The sequence below is a fragment of the Semicossyphus pulcher genome, unplaced genomic scaffold, assembly GCF_022749685.1.
Source record: "Semicossyphus pulcher isolate SPU_LCO1_2020_fin unplaced genomic scaffold, fSemPul1.0.p SCAF_10, whole genome shotgun sequence".
Lineage (NCBI taxonomy): Eukaryota > Metazoa > Chordata > Actinopteri > Labriformes > Labridae > Semicossyphus > Semicossyphus pulcher.
Genome location: NW_027211604.1, coordinates 3427533 through 3448437, shown reverse-complemented (window position 1 = coordinate 3448437; position 20905 = coordinate 3427533). Strand labels below are relative to the sequence as shown.

The 20905-nt window shown below is 43.4% G+C and overlaps 2 protein-coding genes across 2 annotated transcripts; both read left to right on the top strand.

Moving 5' to 3' along the window:
• The first annotated feature begins 1612 nt into the window (after positions 1–1612).
• Positions 1613–6122, top strand: serpinf2a (serpin peptidase inhibitor, clade F (alpha-2 antiplasmin, pigment epithelium derived factor), member 2a). The gene is made up of 8 exons (XM_069671460.1): positions 1613–1666; positions 1754–1997; positions 2360–2503; positions 3004–3046; positions 3954–4099; positions 4725–4867; positions 5241–5445; positions 5662–6122. The coding sequence occupies exons 1-8, from the start codon at positions 1613–1615 to the stop codon at positions 6120–6122; spliced, it is 1440 nt and encodes a 479-aa protein (XP_069527561.1).
• A 2128-nt stretch (positions 6123–8250) lies between these two features.
• On the top strand, positions 8251–17201 carry serpinf1 (serpin peptidase inhibitor, clade F (alpha-2 antiplasmin, pigment epithelium derived factor), member 1). Its single transcript, XM_069671705.1, has 8 exons — positions 8251–8336; positions 12996–13056; positions 13175–13370; positions 13875–14030; positions 14431–14634; positions 14846–14985; positions 15114–15324; positions 16660–17201. Exons 2-8 carry the CDS (start codon positions 12997–12999, stop codon positions 16908–16910), a joined length of 1218 nt encoding a protein of 405 aa, XP_069527806.1. The 5' UTR covers positions 8251–8336; position 12996; the 3' UTR covers positions 16911–17201.
• Positions 17202–20905: the final 3704 nt, after the last annotated feature.

The window sequence follows — 20905 nt, the reverse complement described above, 5'->3', positions numbered from 1 at the left end:
AGTAATAATAATAATAATAATTCAAAGCAATAATCCTACTTTTAAAGCTTATGTCTCTAACTCTGATAAATAATTAGAATTTTGTGCTTTTGAAAGGATTTTGTAAAACGCTCGCAGGTCCCTGATGGCAGCGAGTATACTGGTATAGTATATTGGCTTAAGACTGTGGCATGGTATCTGTATCTAACATGCTACTGGAAATAAATGGCTTTGATGTTTATGAGGGGATTAGATTATCTCATGACCCCAAAGAGTGTTTCACAGCCAAATATTGAAATTGGTGAAACCAAAGAGTCCATTTACTCTACAAAGAGTTTACAGCTGTCTGTCGGACTTCTGTAGTGACCAAACATACATAAGTCATCACCAGTCCGGGGTTGATCATTAACCTGCCGTCAGGGGGGCGGCAGCTGTTGAGTCCAGCCACTACGCTGTCCAGCCTTGAGAAGATTGACCATTTCTCTCTTTTCTCTTATTTTATTCATCTCATCCTTTTCACTCCTTTGCTTTCTCATCTTCTTCCTCCATACCGCCCAACCTAGGTGAGTTTAGACGACCTTTGATTTCACCAAAGCTTTTTTAATGGTATTCTGAGTTGTTGTCCGAGGAGAAAATCTGTTACGGTGCTGAAATAATCTGTAGCTTACAAAAGGTGATAAAGACCGATTTGAATTCTGCGCAGACAAAGAGGATTCGACTTCACAGATCCACTGATTTAGTTTGTGTATATCAACATATATGATCTTGTGTTCAGCAGTAGTTCATGTAGTTCAGAGTATTCTGTGTTCTGTGTATTCAGTGTGTTGCAGCTCAGCCAAAAAGGGTTCTGAAATAGTAACCTTTAGTCTACTGGTAAACACAGCAGCCATATCTGAAACCTCAAGTTACTCTACATCAGCTAGATGGATAAATGGATGCATGGATAGACACCTTTACTGTTCCTAAAGCTAACCAAGGAAACAATGTTCTGTTACATTTAGGCACAGACATTTTGTGTTTGGTAAGATGACGGCACTGAAAAGGTTGACTTATGTAACTGATGTAACAACGACAAAAGCTAACTGCCTTTGGGTTCACATAAGACACAATCCCCAAATCTCATAGGTTGTTGTTCCAAGGCCTCCTGCCAGTCATAGACTTCCTCTTATATGCAAGAAGTGCGTCCAGTTTTAACACGCAAGTTCATGAAGAAATGGGCAATTTGTTCCTTTTACACAAATCATGTAGATTTTATTCCATATTCCCAGTTGAATACTTGGTTTCTAATATTATTGGATTTTCTCGTGTGCACACAGTCGGATAACTTGCTGAATTTGGAGTACTTAACAGCTGTATTCCCAATTCTAAAGTTGGGAATACCTCATGGCTAAGTTATGGTTGTCCGAGTTTTTGTGTTCAGACGGTTCAGGCATCCAAAAAAAACCAACACTTATGAAATGAAATATTTTCATTTGAAGATTTGCCCTCTTTGCCCTCAAATGGGTCACTAAACACAACTGATGAAGAAGCTGTTGAAGCACGGTGTTTTTCTTGCTTCCTGCTGATGTTTTAAAACTGTCTCCCTGAAGAGTGATGATTTACATCTTTGTTTTTTCAGGTTGGTTGTTTGGAAATGAAGCTGTGTCTTCTACTTTACTTGCTTTGTCTCTGCTCTCTGGGACTGACTGTAAGAACCTCCGTCTTACATCGTATTGTTTACCTTTAATATAACTATGTGTCAGAAGGTGAACCCTGTCTGTGTTCCTGCCTTCAGGAGGACCCCAGTCCAGGAGCTCCTGATGTCTCCAGCCCTTCAGAGGAAGAGGAAGAGATGGAGGAGGATGTTAAGAACTGTCGGGGTCGCTGGTTGGTTAATCCTGAGAAACGCAGGGCCATCGGGGGCGCCATAGAGCAACTGGGTTTACAGCTGTTGGAAAACCTTCCAATTGATCCACAACAGCCAAATATCATATTATCACCTCTCAGCATAGCCTTTGCCCTCGCTCAGCTCAGCTTAGGTCAGTAAGAATGCAAATCTGTTTTTTTCAAGTGAATAATTTTCTAATGACAACCAGTCGTCCACCAGTTCAATTCATTTCAGCATACCCCTCACATAAAGACTAAAATCCTGTCAGACACAGCTGTTCTTTCAGAGTATGGTGTTGTGCTTTGTTAGCATGCTAACACTTTTTGATACCTGAAACAAAAAGTCCATCCTGAAGTCTGTTCGGCACACTGAACCTGACGAGCCTAATCTATGATGAAGAGAACCCTTTGGATTTAACAGTATGACCTTTCCTCTGGTGTCTCCCTCCCTCACGTGTCCCATATATGCTCAATCAAATGTTCATTTTATTCAGTTTATTTTTTTCTCTCTCAGGTGCCCGAAATGAGACAGAGAAGATACTGCTGAAGAGCCTCCATGCAGACAGTCTGCCGTGTTACCATCATATACTGGGAGGCCTTCTACCTCATTTTAGAAACACATCATTGGAGGTGGCAACACGCATGTACCTGAGGCCAGGTGTGTGGTGACAAAACTGATGATGGTTATAGACTGAGGCTGTGTTCGAAATGCCGTACTATATACTATATACTATGTACTATATACTGCATACTGTGTTCGGTGGTAGTATGTAGTGTGAAGCGTTTCAAATAGATTTTGCAGTATGCTACGCCAGGCTAAGGTAAACAGTAACAGCTGCTTCTTTAGCTATAGCGCCCCCTTCTGCTGGAATGCTGCTGCTGTCCGTCATTTAAACTGCCGCTGTGATGTTCCACTGCTTTGCATTGTGGAATACAGTAGGCGAGGTAGACTGGTCCGATGCATACTGGATCAGTGCGACATCCGGGTATGTTTGGCGTACTGCACATTTTGCTTTTGTTTGCATACTACAGACTACATTTAGGCCACATCAGGAGGTACTGCTTGTATAGTACGGAATTTCCAACACAGCATGAATGTTTGGTTCAAGAATAATTAAATTGTACTCTCCAATTGTTCTCTTTTGTTCAATCTCACAGGATTTGAAGTGAAGTTGTCTTTTGTTGAGGAGTCTCTGGCAAGGTATAAACCTCAATCTGACAATACACAGAGACTCGTTTAATGCAGTCACTATTCATTAAAAGACTGTACTGAATTGGTTGATTTATTGCATGTCTCCATGAATGATCGAGGCAATGGTTTATGGCTAAAAGTTTAGACCCAAATTCAGACAATAACAGATGACTTAAAGCAGTCTTGACTTGGTCATGTAGCAAGCAAAAGATACATAACTAAAGATCTGCAAAAACATCCAGGGCAAGGACAGGCAGCTGGTCACACCGGTAGAGAGAAGATCAAAGGCTTGGAAGCAACGGAACTGACACTCAAGAGTATGGGTAAATGGGGAACAGCTGAGGGTATGGGTTAGGACTCAGGTGGGAAAGCTCTCTAGTGACAGCTGCTGGTGATTGGGAGAATGTCCTGGTTTGAAATGACAAGGAAATGCCCTTTGCCAATTAAAAGCCTTGGTAAGATGTTGGACTAACAGGTGCTGCCAGAATGGTTTCAATGCTTCTTGGCATTGATCTACAAGTCTCTGAAATATACTTGAGAAATGAATCACCATTCTGCCAAAAGATATTCCCTCACTTGATGTTTTGATGGCAGAGAGCGCTGTCGGACACATCAGTCCAAAATCATCCCATCTTCATGGCACAAAGGTGATTCCTTAGAACAAGTTGGTTTTGATTTGTAGTGAGCCTTACTTCTGGGGGAACCAGTAGACCCAAAACATGCCTTTAAAATATAGTACCAAAATAGATCAGAGCCACAGGCTCCATTATCAGAGCCTCCATCTATGGGTCAAGCACTTAGGTTTATCTTTTATTCAGTCAACCGTCCGTATCTACCAACTGATATATTTCTGTTCATCATTTAAAATTTCAACATGTTTTATGTGGAAGTGAAGTGACATGTTTTCCCTCTTCAGGTACCAATCACAACCGGTCCCTCTGGTCTCGGTAGAGGAGGTCAACCAATGGGTAGAAAACGCCACCAATGGTCACATTCCTGACTTCTTGGAAAGTATCCCACATGATGTGGTACTTATGCTCATGAACGCCGTCTACTTCAAAGGTGAACCATTCCACCAAAGACCGCTGAAGATGAGAATAAATCAGCATACCCGTTCACAATTAGACGATTGCCTAAATACTGTGGATGCAAACGGCTTCCTGCTTGTCCACCCAGCCAATTGTGCCCTACGTTTCTATGGAGGGCCCACAAAGGTTAGCCCTGGTGGTTTTATGAAGGGCTCTGGATAGGGACTATATAGAATTAGTAGAATGCAGCCCGCTTGTGATTCATCCAGTACATATTTGCTGTGTAAATGGTATGTCCATTTTAAGCCCATGCGTATTCTTCTGGGTTTTCCATGTGGCATCCAACATCAACCCAGCTCAAGCCCACTCTAAGTAAATGTCCAATTGAACTCTAACCAGGTGAAACCCACTTAGGTTGTATTGATCAGGTTTACTAGACATTGGAGATCAATGTAAGAGTTAAAAGGACTAAATCATCAGCAAACAGCATACATGCAACACTAATATTATCAGACCTGACCAGGGCTACGCTTTTATATTTGGTCGATGAAGATTGCATACAGGAGAGGTGATATACTAAAGCTCATCATGAAGTGCACCCTTAGCTATTAAATGTTTCCTGCTCATGATTCTGTCTTGCTTCTCTGTGTACGTGTCAGGTGAATGGCAGACAAGATTTGACCCCCTTGCCACTTCAAAGGGAGTGTTTTACCTGGACAACCAGAACTCAGTGTCAGTGGACATGATGAAGTCTGCCCACTACCCTCTCCGCCTGCTTGATGATCCAGAGCTGGAAGCACAGGTAACAATGGCATTCATGTGTACATCAGTGATGGTGCTGATAATGTTTGAAGGACTGTACTGATTTTGCTTCGTAGGTTAGCTGGTTTTACGGTAAAGACATCATGAGGAGCTAAGACAGGAAAGGAATTCAGAGTTTACAGCTTATAACTCTCCCCGAAACCAGCTTTGGAGTTGGCTCAGGCATCTGATCAGCCTTTCCCCTTGACACCTCTCCCTGAAGGTTTTCTGGTCAACCCCAACGAGGAAGAGACCAGTGGCACCAGAATTAGCTCGAGTACAACCTGCTTTCAGAGTTAGGGTTGTGTCCTGTTATACCACCATGTTTTTCTCTAGGGTATTTAAAAGAAATTAAAAAGATCTTCCTTATCCAGGTTGCCAGTTTTCCCTTTAAGGGGAACACCAGCTTCTTAATCGTCATGCCCTTACCGGGGAGAAGAAACGTGTCATCTGTGCTTTCAAAACTGAACATCTCCGACCTTTATGGACGTCTACCTCAGGAGAAAACAATGCAGGTCAAGTTACCCAAAGTGAAGCTGCAGTACCGCAAGGAGCTCGAAGAGGCATTAACCAGTATGGGTGAGAATATTAGCTTTACCAAGGTTTTGTTCAAATGCTTTACTTTTCCTACATCTACACTAAGTCTCCACATTCCTCCTGCGTTTTTGAGAAACTCTGCTCACCACGTTTTAGTATGACTGCTTCTTTCTACAAACCCCAAAATGTAACTCCAAGGAGTTTTGTCTTTTGTCTTTAACTCTCCTTTCTTTTTCTCTTTCTGGTTCTTTCCGTCAGGCCTTGGTTCTCTGTTTTTGGGTCCAAACCTTTCTGGGATCTCTGACCACCCACTGAAGGTGACAGGTGTCCGACACGCCAGTACCGTAGAGCTCAGCGAGGAAGGCGTGGAGGCATCCGCCACCACTGTTATAACCTCCATGCGCTCTGTTTCACTCTTCTCTGTCAACTCCCCCTTCCTTTTCGCTCTTGTCGATGATGCCTCTCTGACCCCACTCTTCATGGGCATCGTTACAAACCCCGCCCCTGACAACAACCCAATGCTCAACGATGATCCCCAGGTTGGCAACGGGACCCTAAGCGACCAATCTGTGACGGAGAATGCCAAGAAAATAGACTTAATGAATGATCACAGCAACAGGTCGTGCAGTGAAGTAGAGCCAGCAGACGGCAGCATCATGCAGTCATGTAGCACTCAGCATGTAAACGGACTGGAGAGTGGCAACGAGAAAAAGAAGTAACAGTGATATAAAACCTGTTCCAAATCAGTCGTCTCTGTACCTGCCTAACGTTAGAAATGTCACTTGTTTGAAGAATAGGTCCACACTTTTGGAAATATGCTTGATAGCTTTGTTGCAAAGAGTTAGAGAGACGGCGATACCACGCTCATGTCTAACGGGTGAATACGAAGCTGCTAGCAGCAGTTAGCTTAGCGTAAAAACTTCAAACAGGGGGAAACAGCTTTCCTGGCCTCATCCAAAACAAAATCTGCCCATCAGCACCTCAACAGCTATCTTAGTAATGCTAAAAAAAACAAAGTTTGAAAGCGAGAAGAAGTCATAGGACTATTTCTTGTTTCGAGCCATAGAGTGTCGATAAGAACTGGATGTAGCCACTGGGATGTCACCTCTCTGTTTGTTCTGAAGCCTCCAGTTTGGCTTTTTGGCCATTGCCATCTGTTTTTTGGAGCCAGTAGTGACCATATTTTAACGAGTTTCTGTTTTTTTCTGTCTATTTTGAGAAATGGAAATGATTACTAAAGTACGTCAGACTCTTTTTCTAATAGACGTCAATACAATCGATCTTCTTGTTTCAACCAGGGAAGTCGCCCCCTGCTGGCCATTAAAAAGATGCAGGTTTGGACACTACAGCGTTAGCTTCACTCTTCAGACTCAGAGGCGACCTTCGCTTCGTACGTACAGACTCTGGTTTCTCACAGTGACTTTCTGGAGTCTTGTTGTCGTTGTGATGTTGCCGGACATTTAGCAGAAATGTGACTGGTATCAATCTTTTCATCTCACTCTCTTAAAGAAGGCAAAAGAGCATATTTCCTTAGCTGTGCAGCTTTTCCATTAAAGCAGGTTCAGACATCACAGAGCACAAACACCTTCTGGTTTTATGTTGTAGTTCAAAATGGAAAAATAGAAATGCCCTGTAATAAAGTGATCATGAGTTTTATATGAAAGAGTCAACAATTTGAATACAAGTTATTAAAATCTTTTTATTAAATAATTCATCTTTTTATCAAAGTTGTCGGGTTACAAATAAAAATATTATAATACTGATGATAACAAGCACTGCACTGTTTGCTGTTTGGACTCAACACAATAAACTATTTCATACATAAAACAAGTTGTGTTCTTTATTTCATCTACAAGGTGGTGATTAAATGTGACATTCAGTCAAAGAAAATCAAACGTGAAAGCTGATGTGTTTGGAGGTTAACCGTTCGATTCAGATTTGGATTCGTTTGTTAAAAACATCCTGCTCTTCTTCTTCAGTGAAATATTAACTCTTTATTGTACTCGATTACTGTGAGCCGAGAAAGAAGAGCAACACGCTGTACATCCAATAAACACAAACACAACACTCGTCTCTGATGTCTCCTCATCTTTTGAGTTCATCCAGGTGACAAGAAAACTCGTTCTGTGTGCGAACCTCACTTCTTACGTTTTAAGCTAAAGCCACGCTCGTGACTCGCCTACAATCTATAACGGGAGTGTTTAAATAAAATTCAGAGGTCCAGTTTGAGATCATTTCCTCAAGCAAAGGTCGGGGACTTCATCATGTCTAACTCGTGTTATGATTCAGTATCATAGATCTTAGCCTAGTAGCTGTATAGACCTCTGCATGTTGTCAGTACTCTCTGTATTTCATTTAGTCGGTAGTGTAAGTGTAGTTGCTGTTTCGAGGAGTCATTTCGGGTCCCGGGTGTGCTTCATATCCGGATGTGTTTGGTTGAAATCCTTTGAAAAAACAGGCTTTTTAAATCCTTGTGCGTTTATGTGAACTTCAGGGCCGTCACAGTTCTTTGTAACACACATGGGGATCAGTTTACTCTTATTTTGAAATGAGAGAACAGTTAAATAAATGATCTGATAAATGTGATGTTTAATAAAGGGATTAGAAAATGATGAGATGAGGAGCGTGCACGTGCGGGTTTGTTTGGTCCAGAGTCTCTTTGTAGAACTTGTCGTGGTTCTGCTCTCGCACAGTTCAAACGATGCTTTCTGTTTGTAAAACCTCACCTGTCGTCTGCCTTTGGCTGTGAACTGCCTTTTATCTTAATCCTGGAGCGTCCGTCTGTCTCGCGCGCACCCGGCGCTCTGTTGGCAGCAGCGGGGACGCGCCCGGCTGTGAGCGTTGAACCAGGAGGCGTTGGCCTGTTGAAGACTCGTTTCATCTGCAGCGAGACAGAGTCTGAGCGACGTGGACCGTTTAGGAGCGGAGGAGAGGTGAGTGAGTCTTTGTGCGCTTTCACGCACGACTTTAACTTTTGCTCCAATTTTGAAAGTTCGTTTACGATTAGTTTAACGCTGATGGGTGTCGGAGGGCTGCTGCAGTGCAAAGTCAAAGCATAAATAGTGTAAAACGATGATGAACCTGCTGAACAATAGATTCATGATGTTAATATTCCTACATTAACGCAGTGAACGATTTAAAGTCGGGTATATTCTTTGTGTAACTCTCGGGAAAGAGCTGTCTGACACACAATGTTGGTTTAAAATCAGTGAAGAACTTTTTTTTTCTGAACAAACGAACTTTCTCCAGTTGAGTTCAGAGTTTCCATCTCAGCTCTGCGCCAACAAACACAATCACTGCTGCATGTTTCCATCCAGCGGTTTATATAAGAGTTCTGATTCCAGCAGGTCAGCGCCGCCGCAGCAGGGGCAGTGCGGACACACGGATCGTTAGATTCCACCGAGTTTAAAACAAACATGTGGCTGGAATATATTTAAAGACGTTATGAAATTGTTTAATTAGGTTTGTTAATTTGTTACAGAGGTTATTTGGGGTTCTGAAGGCTTTGCTGCCAAGAACATTTCTGAACTAATTTGGAGGTCGTGACCTGCAGATATGATATCAGAGAGTTGATGAGCAGCCAATGAGAAAACATTCCTGTGACTTTAAGAGACAAGTTCATGCAGGAAACAGAGTCAGTTCATCCTCTGTCTGCTGCAGGACTCTGCAGGTCTGTTCAGACTTCAACACCTCACAGATCCAACTGTTATTACTTTGAATGAGAGTCAGTGTTGCATTCACTGCCTTCAAGCTCTGTTGAAATCTCTCTGCAGGAGCTAAACTGCGTTGCATTCAGGCGCTACCAGCAGGTGCACTTTCTCACATCCTTGGTGTCTCACACTGAAATGCAGAGAATTAACATAGACATTGGTCTGGTCCCATCCTACCTTGGCGTTTACCTTGTTAGGAACCATGGACATTATAGTCTACGATGCAATGACTTTTATACTCTGACAGTCCCTCGTGTCCTCACAGAACTGGGGAAAAAGGCATTTCGGTACGCTGCTCCCTCTGCATGGAACTCACTGCAAGCTGAATTCAAATTGTCAGACTTGATCCCACTTGACAGCTTTGTTGAAACCCTTAGAATGAAGGAACTCGAAAGCATTGGGCTTTGTCACTGTTTTTAAATTAGATGGTACGCTCATTTAAACTATCTGATTCTATATCTCAACAAGCTTTTACCTGGTTAAATAAAGGTTAAATAAAAAAAATAAAAAATGCAAACTAACACCAGTCGTGGGCAGAAACACAGCTGTGTCACTATCAGTGGGAAGCATTTGTTAGTTTGAGGTATTTGCAAAAAGGGGGAGGAGCCAGATGCAGAATATGCAGATTTATTCCAACAAAAAGTCAAAATCCTGAAGGCAGAAGAAAACAAAGTTAGACTTTGTTTTGCTTTTTGGATTTTGTCCAAGAGATGCAAGCGAACAATATCCACCAGAAAAACAAGGTCCAACAAAACAGATGAAGAGCCACGAGGAAAATCTACACCACGAAGTTTCGATGAACGACAAACATGCATGGAAAGAGACTGAATACACACAGGGTGATCAGACACAGGTGAAAACAATAAGGTGGGACACACAATCACAAAGGCAGGAAGTGAGCAACACAACAACACAACTGTGTACGTTACATTCAGACTGAGTCTGAACAGACACACAGAAATGTGTCCACCATCAGAGATCTTCGAGGCGTCCGTCCCTTTAACACCTCTGATTGTTTGAGTTCAGCTCATCAGGACTTTGTGTGTGTGTGTGTGTGTGTGTGTGTGTGTGTGTGTGTAATTGTCAGGCACTATATTCAGTGGATAAACCAGAACCAGACATTTCCATCTCAGTGTAATTTTCAGAAAATGGTTGTTATAGTGATTTCAGATCTCCAGGCCCGCACTCATCGCTGCTCCCTGTGTGCTCCAGTCGGCCGGAGACATGTCCTTATTTCTGAGGTCTAACTCTTTAAGTCTAACGTTTATAACTCTTTCCTTGTGTCATTTTATTCATCAGGAAAATGCTGGAAGCTACAGGCTTCTCTCTGTGACACATGCTAAGGCTCTGCTGCAGGAGGATGTTGGGTCTCTTTAAATCTTCTTAATTGAAGGTGTTGGAGGAGGAGGCATCAAGTTGTAGATGCCTTGACTGATGACTATGTGACCCAGAATATGTTGACTTGTGTCTCTAATTGTTTTGTATTGTTTGTCTGTAACTTTGTTAAATTGTGCTGCTTCAGCTTCAGAGAGTTTTTGGAGATGATGGAAAGAAAAGATCAGGAGAAAGAAGAAAATGCTGTTTGGACGACACCGGCCTGCCGTGTGTGTGTGTGCATGTGTGTGTGTGTGTGTGTGTGTGTGTGTGTGTGTGTGTGTGTGTGTGTGTGTGTGCGTGCGTGTGTGTGTGTGTCTGTGGTCCAGGTTCAGATCGCAGACTTTTGTTTTGGTAAAACCACGGTAACCAGGTCCAGATGTGTGCAGAGGAACAAAGGAGGCATTGTGTGTGTTTAACCCAGACTCAGTCTGCAGCAGTGCGGCGATGCAGAGCTGATGTCTGAGAGGTGAACGCGGCGACCTGCTCACAGCTGAGATGATAAACTTCTTACCTTGTTACAGGTGAAGCTGTTTGTCAGAGAATCCTTATGAAGTCCTGTGTGTTTGTGAGCTGGTCTTTCTCCTGGTTTGTTTATCAGTGTCAGCTGCTTGTGTAATTTTCTGGCGTTTCCCTACAATTATAGAAAACACTGCTTTGAAACGATGTGGCTCCGACCGTCCTCATTGTCTCTGACTCTGAACGTTTCACAAAGATGGCTTTCCTCTCAGTGTGTGTCTTTGTGTTTCATCTGTTTTAGTCGTCTTGGACGCTTAAGGTGAAGTTGGGAGCGTGTGGTTTGATGCAGCACATACTGTACATTTCTCCCTCTGGGTAGGGAGCGAGTCTCTGATCCATGCGAAGGAGTTCATGTATCTCGGGGTCTTGTTCACGGTGAAGGGAAAATGTATCGTGAGATTGACAGCTATGGTGGTGAAGAGGGAGCTGAGCCTGAAGGCAAAGCTTTTATTAAACAGTCGATCTCCGTTCCAACCCTCAGCTGTGGTCACAAGCTTTGGGTAGTGACCGAAAGAATGAGATCGCGGACACATGCAGCCCAAATGAGTTTCCTCTGCAGGGTGTCTGGGCTCAGCCTTAGAGTGAGGGTTCGGAGCTCAGATATTCAGAGGAAGCTCGAATTAGAGCTGCTACTCCTTCACATCCAAAGGAGCCAGCTGAGGTGGTTCGGGCATCTGATTAGGAGGCCTCCTGAGCGCCTCCCTGTGGAGGTTTTCCAGGCACGTCCAACTGGGAGGAGACCACGGGGCAGACCCAGAGCCCACTGGAGGGATTATATATCCTGTCTGGCCTGGGAAGGCCTCAGAATCAGGAGGAGCTGGAAAATGTTGCTGGAAAGAGAGACGTCTGGGTCACCTTGGTTAGCCTGCTGCCACCGGGACTCGGCCCTGGATGAGCGATAGAAAATGGATGGATGGAAGCCAGCATCAAATATCTGTTGTGACTTTTTCTCTGAACTGATACTTTATTTACTGTAACTGCAAATTTAAAGTGGCTATAATGGATATTATTTAAAATAACAGTGTGTGGAGTCTGTTGTGTGTCTGAGTCTGCAGCTTTATGGAGCTTTATACGGAGGTTCAGCTCTATGTTTAATGTCAACCAACCATATTTTATTTATGAAGTGCAAAATCACAACAAAAATTACCTCATGACACTTAAGATCACGTCTAGACCGTACTCTTTATCATGTTATTTACAGCGACCAGACGTTAATCCACCACGAGCAGGAGAAACCTCCTTTAACAGGCAGGACTGGACTCTGGAAAGAGCTAGTAAAATGTATCAAAGGGACATAATAGCATACGGATAAAGGGAGAGCGGGAGAGAGAGGAGCTCGGTGTCTCAGGTGCCCCAGCAGTCTCAACCTATAGCAGCATGACTCTGGTCTGGGCCCAGCCTGAGCCAGGCCTAACTATAAGCTTTGTCACTGAGGAAGGTTTGAACTCTTAAAAGTAAAGAGGGTGTCTGCCTCCCGGACCCTGACTGGTAGATTGTTCCAGAGGAGGGGGCCCTGATGATTTAAGGCTCTACCTCCCACACTACTCTTAGAGACTTTAGGTACCACAAGCAGACCTGCATCCTGGGAGCGCAATGTTCTAGAGGGGTAACAGGGCGCTATATCCAACCTAGGAGTAACGAATGCATCGACTAGTTTTTCTGCATCGTTTCGGGACACAATGTGTCTGATTTTAGTTGCCAAGGTGAAAAACGGCTGTCCTCGAAATGTCTTTTATTTAGGAGTTGAAGGACAAATAGAGCTCAAAGTATAATTGAATGTCATCTGTGAAACGGTGAAAGCCTTGGAGTGTTTCCAACCGAGAACTTAAGTCGCCCGAGCAATGAACCTTGGGGAACTCCATGACTTACTTTTATTTGAGGGCGCTGCCTCCCATACTACATTTGGAGACTCTAGATATGACACGTTTACGCTTCTGTCTCAGCGCCCTCCTTCATCATCGTGTCTTATTGTTTATGTTTGTCTTCCAGGATGAAGCAAACAACTTTCCTGCTGGTGTTTGGAGTCGTCTTGAGCTTCTGTCAGGCTCAGGTATCTGTTTCCACATCTCAAGATTCAATAAGTGTTATTGTATTTCTCTTTCATGTACACATATATTTGAATACATCCAGATGTCAGCAGTTCATTAGACTTTATTCATCTGTTACAGTCCGAGACAGGAGGTGAGGACACAGGTGGGGACGAGGAACATGTGGAGCTCTTCACCACACCCACAACTAAGATGGGCGCCGCCACCTCTGACTTTGGCTACAACCTGTTCCGCGCTCTGGCGAGCCGTGAAGCCTCCACCAACATCTTCTTGGCCCCGATCAGTGTGTCTGCAGCGATGACGCAGCTGTCCATGGGTGAAGACATTAACACACTACAAACTAAACCCAAACTGCTGCTTTGGTTTTGACTAACACAGTGTGTATGGGCTAAACAGGTGAAATGTGTCTCAGTTTCTTTTGCCCCCCACCCCCCAAAACACCGTCAGGGGGGTCAGCCGTTTCACGAGATTCATTTTGCATCTCATGTTCAACACGATCACTTTCTTTACTTGCTTATTTGGAAGTATCGGAACTATTGCAGTGAATGCTTTAAGCTTGGAATAGTGTTTTATAAAGGGCTAAACCTCTGAGCCTGGAAGCTTAAACTCTAATCTATACACAGATATTGTTGGTTAGAGTCAGGACAAGAACCTGCGAAAAGTAAAGATCTTTGGATTTATGGATAAAGTTCAAAACGAAAGTTCAAAAATAGTTTAAAAAGTTGGGAATGAAATGCAGTAGAAGTTTTCTTAGTGGTTGTAGTTGTTTACCCCCCTCCACCCCTCAAAAGAATACTCATAGACTCTTTCTATCCTCCAGGAGGGTCTGAGCGTGCTCAAAGGCAGCTGTACAGGGCCCTGAGGTACCACACCCTGCAGGACCCGCAGCTCCACAGCACCCTGAAAGACCTGCTGGCCTCGGTCAGGTCACCTGGAAAAGGCCTGAGCACCACTGCCCGCATCTACCTGGCACGACGTGAGTTCATGTGTCGGAGGTTTGGGCGACTGGATGTAAACATCAGGGGTCTACATGTAACTATGTCACAAGAGTGTTTGTTGGTGGTCCAGATTTTGCCCGTGAATGCTGAATGTTCTTATCAGCTGGTGTTCTTGTCTTTCGAACTCTTTATCTGATTTCCTCTGTGTGAGACCTGAGGGTGTAGGTGGATGTTTGTTTAAATAATCACATACTAATGACCTGTTGACTGACCAACAACAGCCTTACAGGTGTTCTGATTGGCTGCACTGTAAGAAAGTCATAGAGAGGGGCAAGACATCCACAGTCTCTCATAAAAGACATGAATGGGGGTGGACTGTTTTACTTTATCTTGGTTGTGTTAACTTGTAAGGTGTGAACCTTAAGCTGCTGTTCCCAGGTATTCGTGTGAAGCCGGAGTTCTTCACCCTTGTTGAGCAGCAGTATGGAGTTCGTCCGAAGGCCTTGCAGGGAGGACCAAGAGATATGAAAGAAATCAACGACTGGGTGTCTCAGGAGACGGGCAAGAAGGTCCTGCGCATAATTACCAAAACCCTCCCCAGGGCCGTCGGAGTGAACGCTGTGAGTGCCGCCTACTTCAAAGGTATGTCAACTTTTTAAGGATCTTCCCGGAGCGGGGTCGCCAGCTGTTGGATTGGTCTTAACGTCAGAGTGCTGCTACTTGCATTTGGGCAGTTCAACTTTGATTGTTAGATTGATACCCAGTTTTCATTCACCGTAGTGTTTTCTAGAAGTTCAGTAGCTAGGTGTAGGTGCACAAACAATGAATGATACAATTTACTGTCTGTAAACAGGGAAGTGGGTGACTCGCTTTGGTCAGACTGGAGTGTTGGAAAACTTCCAAGTGGATGGCAAGGCACCCGTTCGCATTCCCATGATGCAGCAGGACAACTACCCCATGAAGATGGGCGCTGACTCTGATCTGAGCTGCACGGTGAGCATTAATGACTCTGAAGCATGTCATCAGTACGTGATGAGCTTTAAACAAAATGTACTGAAATTCATTTCTCAGAATCCAATCACTAGCTTGTTGACCTCTCTCCTGAATGTTCCCACTTCCAGATCGCTCAGATCCAGATGCAGGACGACATCAGCATGTTCATCTTCCTGCCCGATGACGTGACTTCCAACATGACCTTGCTGGAGGAGAGCCTGACTGCTGAGTTTGTTCAGGACCTCTCCATGACACTCCTTCCTGCCAAGGTGTCCCTCACTCTGCCCGTCCTGAAGCTAGGCTACTCCACAGACCTGCTGCCGCTGCTCGGCGATGTGGGTGAGTCCAAGTCTGCGGAGCCAAATCATTCAGCCTGTTTTGATGAGTTATGTTGTGTTGTGTATCCATGTCCGTTCATATTCCAAATACTAGATACCGGCAGGGAACACTGAACAACAGTCTGGTCATAGATTGTTAAGTTGATAAAAAGTGTTCTAGCCACCTTTTTCAGACCTTCTCACTTTAAAGTTTTTTCCTTAAATTTTCAGTGATCTCAAGAAAGACCGAAGGCAACAACGGCTGTATCCTCAATAAAAGCAGTAGAACTCCATCGTTGTCCAAACTCTATTAAATACACATCAGCCTTGGTTCCAAACCTGACCTTGGGGTCGCCAAACAAAAACATATGCAAACGTCTTGCCGTTATAATGTTCACTATGCGTACAGTTTTTCTGTACATTTTTTTCTTATGCACTGAATATAATAATAATAATATATCAATAAAATATGTCTCTTAGGGATCTTGACAGGCTTTTTCACAAATTGAAGGGGATCCCTGAAGGAAAATGGTTGGGACCAGTGCATGGGAGCGCTGTTTCTCAAATGGTTGTACAAATACCCCTAGTGGTACTTTGGAGAACTGCAAGTGGCACTTAATCAGAGGCTAAAAAATATTACAAAGGGGAATATTGTTGAAAAGTTTTATAACCACTGCACAGAGCACCAAATGTGGATTAATTCAGCGTTGAAAATTGTCACCAGCAAATTCCCTATTTCGTCCTGTTTGATCAAAACTACAGTGAGTGGATGACGAAGCAATCTTATTTAAACATAACATCCGATATGTGAGAGATTCTTTCCCCAGTCTTCAGTAGAAACCGATAGGCCTGGAACTCACGCCACAGACAGGAAGTAAGACAATATTGAGGGATGGATTTTTTTGTTGTTGGTCACAATAAGATATTCAATTCGCAATAACATAAAACAGAGAAAACCAGCAAATCCTCAAATTAAAAAATCTGGAAGCGGAAATATTTTGCATATTTGGTTGAAAAAATACCTGTGGGACATAATTGATGATTAAAAAAGGTGGTTATTAATTTTCTGCTAATGAAATAATTGAGTGGCTCATTTTTTTTCTCAAGTCGAATATCGTCTGCATACTGGTTTATAAATGATGCAACCCATGTTCACTATGTTAGCTGTGTATGGCAGGGCTCACTGTCTGATCCCATCACTTCTTTCATCTTCTCCCACAACATTCTTGTCCTCTTTCTTATCCCTCCTTCTTTGTCTTCCTACCTCCTCTCCTCTTTCCTTCCTCCCTTTACTGCTGCTCTTCTTTTCTGTGTTCTGCTCGTCCTCTGTTTTTACTCTACTTCTTCCTCCCTGCAGGTCTCTCTGAGTGGCTGACGGACACAGACATGGAACAAATCTCAACTCAGCCCATTAAGCTCATCAGCGTCAATCACAAGGTCGTCATGGAGACGGCACCCGAGGGGAACCAGTACCCAAGCACGACCTCGGGAGCGAGCCACCTGACGTACCGCGTGGACCGACCCTTCCTCTACCTGATCCGAGACGAAGCGTCGGGGGCGCTGCTCTTCATCGGCAGGGTGGTCAACCCCAAGGACCTGTCGATATAACCCACACACACGCGCGCACGCACACACACACGCGCTCGCACACACTCTTAACAGGTCCTAGGACGGATTTCAGGTGTTTGCTTTGCGTTTGTGGTGGCAGATTTCTTCGAGGATATTTGATTTTTAATTTGATTTTACATGATTTTTTTTACTTTTCATGTTGAAACATGTTAGCATGATCATGTTAATCTGACCTGAACACAATGACGACACTCTGAGCTCACCAAAGGATTATTTTTTATGGAATCAAATATTGTCATTTGTCTCATTAGAAATAAACACGACAATGAAATAAAACTGTTCGTTTGGTGATTTCTGTGTTGTTAGTTTCATTGATGTCTTTTATCATTTCCAGCCCAGTTTCTCTTCATTCTGCAGACACACCTTAAATACCAAACATAGTGTCACATGTGTGTGAGGGGTGTGGAGGTCAGAGTGTTTCAGCTTCAGGGAGCCGAGTTCACGTCTCATTTCAGAGTTACACATAAAAAAGTGTTAAATATTAAAGCACACAGTAAAGACGAAGAGATGCAGAAACATGTTTTATGAACCATTTGTTTATCACACGAGTGTGTTTGTGTCTTAAAGATTTCACTATAAAATTGTCCCAAACTTTGGAGCAGCAGTGTACGGAAGCCCGAAGTGGACATGCATCCATACATGTTATTTACTCAGTTTTCCTGCGATAGCGACTCATTTCAGTTGGGTTTTTTTTAGATCTCGACTTATTTATCTCGTAATTTCAAAACCAAAAACCGGAAATGACTCGTTATCACAGGAAAATGGAGTGACTAAAATGTACGGATGCATGTCCACTTAGGGCTTCCTTAGCAGGGGTTGCTAGAGACTACATTTTTTTATACCTTACTTTATGATATGAAAACATTTTATTTTACAAACCCTTTTAAAAACAATATTAAAAGTGCACAGATGTTGTTACGAGCGTAGGAACATTTTGAGGTTTTCCTGCAGCTGGAAAAACACTTTGACTTTAGCTCTCTGTGTAGATTCAAAGGTTCAGAGCAGACACACTTTAACATCAGAAAAAGATGCACATTGTGATCAGCTGGGGAGAAGACAGAACAAGAAAGTGAATCCAGAAACCCTAACAATGCAGAGAATGTGGATTTTATTTTGTGGTTGTTTTTTAGGCAGAAAACACTAAAGACTGTAATTTAATTCAGATGACTCCGACGTTACTCTGTCCAACATCGCCTTCATCCTGCAGCCAGAAGACAACGTAAAGAATCTCATCCAACAGTCTTAAACTGGAGTCTTTCTGCAGACAGAAGCAGCTGCTCCGATCCTCTCTGAGAAACTGATCACATGACTCTTCTCCCGAGTTCAGCAAACACTTTCTTCAGGAAAATATTCAGCAATTATGTCTTCTGCATTTCCCATGATTCCTCACTGAGAGTAAACGCACAAAATAAGGATTCAAATCAGGAAGTATTGGATGAATTAACAACAGAAAGAATCTGAACCTAATGGAGATGATTGTCGTGTGTGTGTGTGTGTGTGTGTGTGTGTGTGTGTGTGTGTGGCGCACATGTGGTGTCAGTTTTCCTCACAGTCAGAGATTCCTGAGGTTCCTGAATCGCTGCCCAGGAGAAAGTGAGCTGCCGGAGAGGAGAACTAGAGACAAAGAAGAAGACGAGGAATCAGACGAATCTTCTTCATGTGTTTGTGTCTTATTTCGTAAAGCGGTCAGATGAACACGTAGAACAGTAGAAGTAGAACGAGAAGAAAAGACTCGACTAAGGTACAAGGACTCACGTTTGTAAATGTCCTTCCAGCGCTGTTGTCCCTTTATAAGAGCACTGACAGAGTTCAGAGTTACACTGAGGTACGAGCTCACAAGAGGGAGACAAACTCTCAGTTAAAACTCTTCAGGTCTCACCGTGAACACACCAGCGTTTAACTTCAGCAGCTCTCGACTTTAACACAAATACACCAATCATACGTTTTCACAACAACAGGTGATAAAACAAACAGATGTTGAGATTTAATGACAATAAACAGGTTGAAAAGATGCTGAAATAACTACATCAGGATGCTCTTTGTAAAAAGTTCATGCTTTGTCAGGTCTGTCTGCAAGACGACGTGAACACTTTAAAATGCTTGTTTTTTTTAATGGGGTTTGGTTTGCTGATTTTTAGATGTAATGTCAGGACGTCTGAGAATCAGGAGCAGATCTGGTGATTGTGTGAGTTGCATTTACTTTTTTATTAAACCAAAATGTCGCTTATCTTTTGCACTAAACACCTCATTTTTATAATTCTTTAAAATGTTTCCACAAATCGGAGTCTCTGCGATAAATACTCCTGAAATCCTCAAAGTAACAGAACATCTACATTAGCACCGCTCACTTCCTCTTCTTGTATCAGCAGACTCTTCATGATGAAATGGACCTTCAGACTGAAACACCGCTTCCTGTCTGTCTGTGACCCTTCACTTTACGAGACGTCAACGTGTTAAACTGTTATTTATAAAAATGATGAAGTGTGCGCCGGATGATGTGGTTAAATCATCACATCAACACAATTCAGTCGACCTGAAGTCAGTCAGCCTTTTCTGTTTAACCAGACACGACCTGCGTTCTCTGAGTCGTGGTCCGGGTACCATCGGATAATCCGTCCTGTGATCAGATAACTCAAAACGAAACTGCTGAAATGGTACCGGGACCAGTCGTCCTGTTACACCTTATGTTTAATGTTTAATCCATGCACTGACATTAAACTAAATCATGTGGTTGTTACAGCGTTTCTCCGTCACGCGGCTAACGGGAGCTGTTTTTGCTCCTCCTGTCACACAGCTGCATCTCTTCTACACAAACGGAGACCTGTCTGTCTGTCTGTCTGTCTGTCTGTCTGTCTGTCTGCCATCACAGTGCAGGACTGACTCATAAATACTGTGATGAACACTGTAGGAACTGTGGTAGAAGTTCTCTGCCTCTGAGGATGAGGTTACGCTGAGGCCTTCGGGGTCAGGATCAGAGTCACCTCTCACTCCCGTCACTGTAACTCACTCACCCGACGGCTGCACAGATAACGTTAGCTGTTTCTAAACCACGGCTACCGTCAGACTGCCCATCATTCGGCCTTGGGTTTATCTCCACTCACAGACAGAGAGGCTCCAGGCTCACATGTCTTGTCCGTCAGTGGCGTGTAGGTTGGAAAGTGATCGTCTTCCCGGTGTTTAGCCATTTAACATCTTGGATGAGCGTGTTTCAGACCTGACTTGGCATTACACTGTACGCACATGTGCACTGTTCATGTCATTTCTTCTCGCTCAAGTTATAAACGACTTCAACGTATGCCATCAGTCTCCTGAGTCTCAAGCTTTCCTCAACAACTTTGCGTCACAAACAGGATCTCAACACAACAACGACTGGTAAGTGCAAACATTTTATTTTTGTAATTACCACGTCAGAGTTTGACGAGATCCAAAACCAAACTGTGTGATCAGGTAAAGCTCGACTCCCGTTCAGTATCTGTGTTCGCCGGCAGATTAGTCGTCAATAATCGCTCATTATGTGACACGAAACCGCAACACGCTAAAGAAATGAAATCAGATCAGTGACAGTTCAGAGACTCTTGATGCAGCTGAAGTGTTTATGATGTGCATGTTTGTTTAATGTCTGTTGTGCTCGGTAAACACGCGCTGTGTTTTGGCTGATTTGAAGTGTTTGCTGTAAGGATGGGTAATCATCAGTCCACCACAGCAGGTAAAGTAAACCTGAGCTCAGTCCTCCCAAACGTCAAGGTCTAAGTCATTGATTTGTGTTTAGCTTTCGTCTCTGTTCTTCTGCATCCAGACAGCCAGTATCTGTTTGCATTCACATTTAAAGGCCGTCAGCTGACTTGGACTCTGCTGCCATAGGACGGTTGAGAGCTCCGGTGTGTACACTGCTGCGGTAAAGCGTGATCTACAAGATTTACACCTTTCTGGTGGAAGAACTCTGCTGCAATATGTTGACAATTTATTGATCGCTG